The sequence below is a fragment of the Microchirus variegatus genome (genome assembly GCF_963457635.1).
Source record: "Microchirus variegatus genome assembly, chromosome: 6".
NCBI classification, from domain to species: Eukaryota; Metazoa; Chordata; class Actinopteri; order Pleuronectiformes; family Soleidae; genus Microchirus; species Microchirus variegatus.
Genome location: NC_139807.1, coordinates 16,409,723 through 16,420,296, shown reverse-complemented (window position 1 = coordinate 16,420,296; position 10,574 = coordinate 16,409,723). Strand labels below are relative to the sequence as shown.

Here is a 10,574-nt window from a genome sequence, read left to right as displayed (position 1 = left end):
GAATGTTTTGACAGTTTTGACTGTACACGTGTCATGTCATGCCAAGCTTCCATGTGCATTCTCCAATTACCCCTGGAAAATAAGATGTCTCAACATTAAAGGAAAAACTGACTGGAAACATGAGAGCACTATAACCCTAGTACACAGGGGTTCTGAATATGAGCTGTGTAGATTGGGTGGTCGATGTTAACCTTTGACTTGTTGTCCTGCAGCCACACCATGGCCTTCATACACATACACACAATGCATAAACACATATACACTGCATATGCATTCATTCAGTGACAAGTCAATGCTAAATATAAACTTGTGTAGTGATTAAGCGGACAATGTGTATCCACACCAGTGTGCCCAGGCATACAGCTAAGGCTATCGTTATCTGGCCCTGATAGTATGGGTCTATATATAGAGGAACCCTGTGACTGAGCTGGCTTTAAGTGTCAAATTCCAAGCGCACTCATCTGTCCTGACTGGATCAGCACCTGCTGCTAACTATAAACCCACCCCCAGCACCGCACCCCAGGCTGGCTCACACTGGACAGCCAATGCCCAACCAAAGCCCAGCCTGGAAAATAAAAAAGAATCAGGTTAGACTCAGTAAGTTCTTACCCAGCTTGGTAAGGAGGGGCAGTAATAGAGATGGAGCATTAGAGGATGTAACTGAGCGAGTCCCTGTGCGCTGTTTCTCTTCAAGCCTGATACATGGCAGTGTGGCACTGCCACACTGAGCTGTACAGGACTGCTCAGTTCTGGATACAGCATATGAGCAGAGATCCTGTATACTGGGAGAGTGCTGTTGATTTTGAGGGGCAGTTCACTGGATGACAGACAGATATTGCAACACAGTGGAACTCAGTGCCTCATCATTGGCCAAAGGTACAGTACCAATCACTCTTTCTCTCTCTACTTGTACACTTGAGCAGCCTTTCTTTCTGTCTGTAGTCAGTGCTATACCAAATAAATTATAGAAAGCTTGAATAATGTGAACTGGACCGAGCTAATGCATATTTTAAATATTTCAAGTGAATACATCTCAGTCAGTGTATCTTAAAGTAATTCGAAGTTATGACAAAGTTGAATTAAATGTCTAGATTATGACCTTAAGCACATACAAAGACAATAAATTTCTATTATACAACTAAATTATTTACTAACTTAATGTTTATGTATTATGTTGAGTTTTTTCCAGATTGCCCGCACAGTTTTTTTTTTAAGCCAGACTGACAGTGTGTTATATTTACCCTTTTTGTTGGTGGAATATATTTTCAGATTAAACATGGGTTAAATATTTATTTGCTGTTGACTAGAAAACATAAACTTTCTACATCTTTCCCTATCATTGATACATCAGACTTTTGTTGAAAATGAAAGAGCTACACATCCTCCAGGTGACCATATCTTATTTCCAGTCCAGGAACAGAGCCCAGAGCAGACGAGACGAGTGGACGGGACTGGCCGCAGTGAGAATTTGGAGATTGTGGAGTAGCGATGGACAGCTGGACTCTCCAAGGGGAAAGTTACTCCTTCCTGCGCAGTGCGCCCCGCACCTTTTCCTTGTGTCATCGCGACGGAACCCCAAACCACGTTGAAATCTTTGACATCATCAACGTCCCTACGCAGCGCAGTGCAATCTCTGAGACGACTTGTCTGTGTGACATTTTTGGAGACGACTGTGAGTCGCCCTCAGTCTCCAGCAGTCCTGCTGTTGGGTCCTTTGTCCCTTCACAGAGGGAAGTGGACGGGACAGCTGCTGCAGCTTCACTGGTGGATGATCTTAATGACTCAGGGTCTTATCACACAGCACCAGGCTCTAGTGAAGGTGAGGAGGGATTTGAAGATTCACGAGAAAGGCTTCATAGCCCCCTGTTGTTGAGCTCATCTTCAGAGAGGTGTCAATCAGAAGGTGCGGGACTGAGCTCACAACATACAAACATTTTTGAGGAGACGAGCCCAGATTTAGAACAAAAAAGTAAATCACCATTCCTTCAGCTTGTTGCAGCTTGCCCACCAAGTGAAGTCCTGAACATTGGTGAGAGGACCTCCTCCTCTCCTGGACATAATAGTCCATATACGACCAGCCCAGAGGAAAGAGTATCACTCTTGTCATCGTCCTCAGTCAAAAAAAGACATTCATCATCATCATCATTATCATCATCACCTAATCCAAGACATTCAGAAGCTGAAATAGAAACAATCACCCCTATTTTAAGAGACAAACATAACAGCCATCACTCGTTAACTACAAGCCCCGTTTCTGAGCCTAGGAACAGTGTCAGGTCCTCCTCCTCTGAATCACTGAACATACAATCTTCATCTGACTCACAATTAGCACAAAACTCACTAGAGCAAATCAACAGCTACTTTAACCAACACAGCAGTCCCTCCCCTGAGCCCACATCTAAAGATTTATCTGTAGATTTTACAGAATCTTTACAAGAATCATTATTTAAATCTCGAGGAATTCGTTCATCTCCTTTACCTACAGAAACTAGTACAGAGTTATCCCATTCAAGAGAAACATTGGTCTCCCCTGAGTTTAAGAATAGGCCCTACTCACCTGATACTCAAGCACTATCTCCTTTTTCTGAGCTAAGAGGGAGGGTGTCCCTGCCTGATCTTTTCAGCAGAGGCTCCACACCTGATGTAGAAGCGTCTCCTTGCTCTCCTGAGCTGATTTCAACACCTTCTTCTGGAAGAATAGACACCCCATCTACTCCTGATAGCAAAAACAGGAGCTCAGTTGAAGCATCCAGTAGAGTTTCGACACCTGCCCCACGATACACACCTCCGTCACCAGTTATTTCAATACCCACCTCTCCTGGACTTGTTGAAATTAGTGTGTCACCTGAATTAGAACATCACCTGGCATCACCTGGCTTGCTCAGTGTTGCCTCTCCAGCTGAGACAAGAACTCCTTCTCTAAGCCCCTCACCTAAAGTAAGACGCGAGGCAGTCACACCTGTGGTCAGTTACAGTTTATCTCCATTACCTGAATTTTGGAGTAACTGCTCTCCCTTGGAGCAGAGACATACTGCTTCCTCACCTGAAATCAGGATTACAGCATCCTCACCTGAGCCCCACACGGATTCTTCCTCATCAAGAAGCCCCCCTTCATCCCCTCATATCACAGGAATTTCTTACACAGTTGTTCAACCAGAGGACAGGGCCACTCCCGCATTTCCTGAACTCTCTCATCTCTCCACCCCTGAGCCTGATAGGACATTTGTATCCCCTGAAGCAAGTAGCCCTACCCAAAGCAGAGACAGTATTTGTAGCAGCATAGCAGAGTCCACTGGTACACCACCAGACTCTCCTCAAATAGCAGGATTCACAAGCTCTGACCTGCAGCCTGAAATAACTTTGTCAAATCAACTCAGGTACCAAACACCTTCACCTGAGCCAACGCATCGGACTCCCTCACCTGAGCCAAGATATCATACTCCTTCACCTGTTCAGCAACAAAGTCCCCCTCTTCAGCAACTTACAAGTAGAGATCCATCACCTGTTTACCCATCTTCTGAGGAGAATTTACTAACAACTCTCTCAACAGACTATTGCTCGGAGCATACACCGCCTACTACTCCGAGTTCTACACCTGAGTTTAAGAAATATTCCTCTTCAGTTGATATAAAAGACAACAGGTCACCATCATTTAAGTTGGACAGGAGAAACCGGTCAGTTCTTTCTGAAATTAAAAGCGTTTCACCACTGGTTGCAGATAGTTTACCCATTATAACTTCACCCTTTTCAGACACAGAAAAACATTCACCTCAACAACAAAGCACAGAGAGAGCTGTTTCTCCAATAACAAAGGAAGCAAACTTTCTGGATAACTCTGTGTTTGCCTCCTTCTCTGTGGAAACAAAGGCATTTGACTGTACCCTTATTCCGAAAGAGAACAGTTATAATAACCCCCCTGTTGAAACCAAGTCTATTTCCCCTACTTTTAGAGTCTCTCAGGACAGGGGTTCAACTATTTCATCTGTCCACAGGGCTACACCTGACTTGCTTTTGCAGAATCTGGAAAAAACACAGCTCTGCGATCAAACAGAGTTCACAACTTATTCGCAAAGTTCTGAAAGCAATAGCCCATTAAAAAGTGTTTGTACACCTGAGCACTTAAGGCAACAACTGTCAACACAAGTAAGACGTGAAAGCAAAGAGAAGTTCACACAGAACATGGCCCACGATGCAAACAGGAGGACCCCCTCACCACCACTCACCAGGTTTACACCTGTCCACATCATAGCACCTGAGAAACCATACCGGCACTGGCAGAACAGAGGCCACAGCCCATCTCAGGTTGTAGCATTCTCACCGAGGGATAATTTAAATAAAGCACTGACAAACAGGGAAACCCCCAATGTTGCCCCCAGTGACAATAATAGCCAGACCCACTGTGTCAGACTAGGAGACCAACTAGAGATGGATAGGCAAATACAGCTGGAGGAGGAGAGAGCAGTAGCTAGGGAGAGGCAAAGCAATAGGGAGATGGGGAGAGAGAGAAAGAGGGAGGAGCGGGTTCCTAAAAAAGAGGAGGGGTGGCAGGGGGACACCAGTTACAGAGGGGAACAGGTTGAGCTGTCATTCAATGCCAGGAATAGAAAAGGGCCTGTGAGTCGCAGTGCAGCTCTCACAAGCAGAGAGACTTGCCAGGGACTGCCAAAAGTGCATTCCTATTCAGAAAGCTTGCTTGCCACCAGACAACTACAGCAACAACAAAGTCTTCTCAGGCTTGCTTCCCAACAAGACACCAGGGGTGGTGGTCCCAGGAGACGGCTTCAACATCCTGCACACCAGAACAAAAACAGTGCTCTCGGGCGTGCAGCTGCAAGCAGGCCGTGTCGGAGTTCTAGTTCCAGCATGGGAAGTGAGCTTGATGAGGCAGACGATGAGGTGAAATGGTTTACAGACTTGGCTTTCCGCAGCCTGTCAAGCCCTGAGGTAGATTACCTTGATATGTACAACTCAAGCCATCGTTCTTCGACCAACATTTCTCAACCATCGACCCAGGAAAGCCCTGCTGGTGTCAACACCCCCTCGCAGGCCTATGCTGACTTCAGGGGTTCTGCTCCAAAGTTGGACAACGATGAATATCCCTTCCAGCAATTATCCACAAACTACTCAGGTGGCCTAGATCCATCAAGGCGCTATGAGATGGGCAGCTTTGAGTGCGTAGATGTGGCCTTGGAGAGAGAGGACTCCAGGACAGTGAGAAGAGGAGTTCCAAAGAGACAGATCTTGCTGAAGAGAAAGAATAACGCTGAAGGGAAGCAGGATGAGAGTAGTGAAAATAGTAGTCCTGCAGTGATGCTGGAGAGTCCCTCTCCGGAGACTCACACCAGAGAGACAGTTATGAGACATCAGAGTATACCGGCAACAACACAAGAATGCTATCCTATGTGTAGCCAAGAGCCTAATCAAAAAAACGAAGGGAAATTGAAACTGCAGAAATCTACATCCCTGGATGAAACAGGTTCTAAAACAAAAATGGCCTCTTGTCTCATCAAGAGTGTGTTGTCCAAAAAGATTTTAAGTGTTGATAAAGAATCAGATGAAGAGGCAGAAGAAGTGAACCCTGCTTTTGAGGAAACTAGTATGCCAATAAAGAGTGAAGTGCCATCATTTAAAGTGTCCCCAAAACCTGACACACATAAACTTACTTCCACTCCTCAGTCAGATTATGGTCTTTCATCTGAAAGTCTTCCTGGGAGAATTGAACTAAGCAGAAAGGATGACACCAAATCACCAAAAAGCTTTGGACTAAGATTCAGTAACAGGCCAAGTTCATCCAGCAGCAGCAGAAGTGTCAGTTTTTCACAGAGTGATAGTGAAGAGGCTGATTCTCAAAGCAGGAAGGCAACTTCGTTAAGATCGGAAATTAAATCAGAAATGAAAGTTCCATTAGAGAGTAAACAGTCCAGAACTGGAGTACGACGGGCAGATGGCATTAAAATTTGGGATGAAACTGGGGATGGTGACTCAGCAAATACCACTGCTGGGAACATGGGAGATCCTTCTGCAACTGGAGCCAGCAACAGTCCGGCCAGAATGACAAACAGAGACCAGGAATTTGAAAACACAGAGGACTATAAGCAATTCCAACAGATTGACACTGGTGCCTACACATCCAAGCCACAAGAGATCACGATCAAAGCTGTGGAGAAAAAGAAAGCTTCTTTAAATATCCGTCTCACACCTGAAGCAGAAAACAAACCTGGGATTTCTTCACCAGATATGTTTTCAAAGGTAAATGAGGAAAAGATGGAGCACAGTATGGAAGAGAAAACAGGGGGAGATGAAGGAAATGGCAATAATAATAATAAATTAAAATCACCCATTCACAAAGTTAGAGATGTGAGACAGCTTGTAAAAAATAAATACAATCTGTCTTTCAAGGCACCCAGGAAAGTGATGCCATCAGGTGTGAATGAGTTAATGATTGAAGGTTTTAATGAGCAAATGAGCGATATAAACAAGGAAAGGAGGAAAGAGATCATATCAGGGAAGGAGCAAGAGGAAACCCCAAAAAATAGGATTCAGGAGAGGAGGGAGGAAACTCAAGAGGAGAACAGAGTTGAAAGGGAGGAGGAGCAAAAAGAGGAGGAAGACACAAAGCTCATGACTTTACCTCCACCTTCCCAAAGTGAACGAAAGCCTCTGTGTCATCCACATCCAATGCAAATACAATACAAAGCTGTTTGCTGGAAAGAAGACAAAAATAAAATGTCTCACTGCAAGAAAGAAAACCCAGGGGAAAAACAACAGGTTTCTTCAGAACTTGTCATTGAGGTAAGCAGAGAATCACAAAAGTCAGAGAACACAAACACACAGAGTTATATCACAGAAGATACAACACATGACAAACCACGTCAACATGATCTTAAAATGGCTGCAGACACTGAAGAGACTGTTACAGAAATGCACAAAATGACAGACAAAGAGAGCAAAGCTATAGATGTCACAACAGACAGAAACACCCCCATGTTCGCTAGCCTGCCCAGAGTACTCAGTAAAGAAAGAGAGGTGTCCACTGCTGTTGTGTTGATAAGGGATGGATCCAACCAACCAAAGACATCTGCATCTCCATCCCAGGAAGCTATTCCTTCTCCAGTCCAAATCCCTAGTGCTTCACTTTCACCAGGACTTACGACCAATAGCAATGCCCTTGCCAACACTGGCCACTCAGTTTCCATGTTTCTGAAGGAGAAAGGCTACCAAGCTGACATTGGAGCAGTGGTTGGTGATAGTCAGAATTCAGTGGGAGGGAAAGGGCCTTTTCATAAGCATATTAACTGCTTGGAGATCCCCCTTCAAACATCAGTGCTCTCAGATGATGAGCAGAATGAGCCTCATAGAGAGCAGAAGTTCTCCTCATCATCCACCATGTCACACCCATTGTCAGTGTTGGAAAACACAGACGTGCTTACAATGACAGAAGCTGAAGGAGTTAACAATAAACCTACAATAAAAGACATAGTGAAACAGAAAAGTACCCCTCCACTAAGGAATACACCGGAGCAAATGCCACCTCTCACTAAACAAAAGGAGCCTGGAGATTTTGAAGCAGTGAAAAGATTAGATCCAACATTTCCACCCAGGTCCCCTGCAGTCAGAAGATTCAGACAACAGCCAATTGAGGTTAAGTCATTATCTAAAGAAACACAGAAACAAGGTATGCCTGCAAATTCCACAGTTAATAATATAGCTCAAACAATTGAAGTTAAATCGGTTGCTAAAAATTATCAAAAGCCAGTTGTGCCCCCAAAGCCAAGCTGCAAATTTAAACCTGCAGATTCAGCAACAATGCCAAATGATGCGCAGAAGCCATCAACATCAACCATAAAACCACAAGGTGAGGAGAGATCGCAAACAATTGTGGTGTCCTCACCAACTGTTTACAGAAAGATCTCCAGTGAGTCCACAACAACATCAAACTATTCAAGAAAACTAGCTGTGTCTGCAGTATCCAGCCTTAAACCACCCCCTAGCAGAACTACAATCTCCAATCTCTCAATTCAGCCAACAACACCATCAGAGCCAGAAGCAATTAATAACAGAGAACAACAACAACCAGCTGCCTCACCTCAAAGCTCCAGATACACACAGAGAACAACAACCTTAGCCCCAGCATCAACCACTTGTGCAGGTTTAATCTCAGCTTCAGGTTCAATTTCTGACCCAGTTGTGAGCCAAGTCACAGGACCTTCCACAGCTGGAGCCAACCAGGCTAGTCAGCCAGCTGTTACAGATCCAAACAGCCAACCAGTACATACCAGGATGGTATGCCCTCGTGAACAAGCAATGCTTGTAACTTCAAACAATACGAACCAACCTGCTGCTGTTCCCACAACACAAGTACCATCATACACACACCAACCCTACCGCAGATCACTGTCCAGTGAGCACCCCCGAAGGACAGATGACCTGTGTTTTTATGCCTCAGATGACCCTCCAAGCTATGACGAGAGAGAGAGTTTCAGTCCTCTGGTGCTACCAGATTTAACCCCCAGGAAGTCAGTTCGCTATCAGCCCTCATCCCGTCCTCCTCCTTGCTCCTGCTCTGTTGGCTACCCTTCCCACCCTGGTCTCTCACCTTCTCACCATCACCGTAGCCCTCATAACCTTACTCCCCCTGCTCCTCCTCACTCTCCAGGCCAGGGAGTATCTTACCCAGTGGCTCAGCTCCCTTTACGCCCCCATCAGTGCAGACCTGACCCTCAGTCAATGAGCTACCAGCCCATCTCTCCCAAATCTAGTCCTCTCGGTCCAAACCAGCCACTGGCCTTGTACCAACCGCTTCACCAGCCCTTTCACCAACCTCCTCCCTGCCCTCCCCACCCCTCACTGATGCAGGCTTGCACTGCTGATCGGCCATTGCAGCCACCCCAGCATATTGACCCTCGACGGCCCCCTGTCCACAGATCTCCTCAGCAGCAGCCCCAGAACATGGCTGGGGCACCTTACAGCGATCCTGGCCACGGACACTCTCCTGGCCTTCCCGCCATGGATCCACAGTACTTGTGTGGGCCTCAAAGCCTGGGGCCTTCTTATGGCTCTGAATATGGGGGTGACAGCTCCAGTTTGTACTCTGAGAGCAGCTATGGACAGACACCTCGCAGAGTGCTCCTAGATCCTGAGACTGGGAAGTATTTTTATATCGAGGTGCCTGTACAGCCTCTGAGGAAAATGTTGTTTGACCCTGAGACTGGCCAATATGTGGAAGTGCTCATCCCACAACAAGCTATGTCACATTCAGGTCTGTACCCTCCTTCAGCAGCTCCTTACCCACCTCTCCACAACCCCAACATGTATGCACCTAGTGCCCAGTACATGCCATATGCAGCTCCTCCTCCCCAAGCCCACAGCCAGACTCAGCCCCAACCACCTCGCTATCCTGAGGCCTCTGCTGAAGCAACAATACACCCAAGTGGGTCTGGGGTCAGATACAGAAATCAATCTGGTCAGGGGTCCAAGCTAGAGCCCCAGAACCGTCCACCATTGGACCAGAGCTACCTGGAGAATATGTATTATGTCCCTACAGGGATGAATGCGAGCCCCAATCCCACCCCACCAGACTATTACCACAAACATCCCTCCAGCCTTCCCCCAACAGGGGGGGAAAGGTCCTGAAATAGAGGATAGAGACCGCCTTCCTGGAGCCTGTTGGGTTTTAAATATACAGTATATAGAAGTGGGTGTCTAATGTTAGCCTCTACTGTTATTTGAGTTTTCACACTGCAACTAAAGACAGCAATTCTTTGGCTGTTTATTTGCTGCTGCTTGTTTTGTGCAAACCTGCTTTAATATAGAGAAGGGGTTTTTGAAAACACAAGAAAGAGTGAGCCTTTTCCATGACGTGTTTATTTGTGAGATTACTACAGAATTTCAAAATGATCCATAAAGGTCTTTTGTCATTTTTTGATACAGGGTAATAACATCAAACTGTAACGTCACTGTTAATGTGCATACACTATACATCGATAGGTTTTCTGATTTACTGATTTGTATACTTTAATGACAACCATCTAAAAAAACAAACACTTGAAAATACTGCTTTAAAAGAACCTCATTTATTTTGTTATTGTTTTTCTCTGATATTTGATGAGTGAGTGTTTTTGCAAATAATATATGCAACAACAATGCCAATAAAATGTGTCACATATTACAGTATATCCACTGCTCCTTTTTCATTCCTCAACCTAGTTTCTTCCTGTAGCACCATTTATTAATTAAAACAGTAGCTTGTTTTTGGAAAAAAAAACACTTAATTTGTTGAATTACACTCACAATGAATATATAAATAACAATGTCCATCAAAGACCATCAAACATGCTCACATGCAACTGAGCACCATTATAATTTATGAATCATTACTTATTGCTACATATTTGACCATATGTTGTGCAGTTGCTTTACATATATATATACATATATATATATATGTTTAATCTGTTTATCTTTAGTGAGCACTGAAACCCCTAACAGTGTGCAGCATAAATTAAGTCTAATTCATGATAGCCAGACTACCTAAAGGTTTGACAGTAAGTTGTCCCATAACAAATAAACTTCAT

At 44.9% G+C, this 10,574-nt stretch overlaps 1 protein-coding gene across 1 annotated transcript; it reads left to right on the top strand.

Annotated features, from left to right (window-relative positions):
- The first annotated feature begins 613 nt into the window (after positions 1-613).
- Positions 614-10,152, top strand: LOC310928559 (uncharacterized protein). Its single transcript, XM_083891141.1, has 2 exons — positions 614-876; positions 1,410-10,152. The coding sequence occupies exon 2, from the start codon at positions 1,489-1,491 to the stop codon at positions 9,631-9,633; it is 8,145 nt and encodes a 2,714-aa protein (XP_083747267.1). The 5' UTR covers positions 614-876; positions 1,410-1,488; the 3' UTR covers positions 9,634-10,152.
- Positions 10,153-10,574: the final 422 nt, after the last annotated feature.

Excerpts from the sequence above, each read along its gene's own strand:
- LOC310928559 (XM_083891141.1), top strand. The coding sequence starts at position 1,489 with ATGGACAGCTGGACTCTCCAAGGGGAAAGTTACTCCTTCCTGCGCAGT.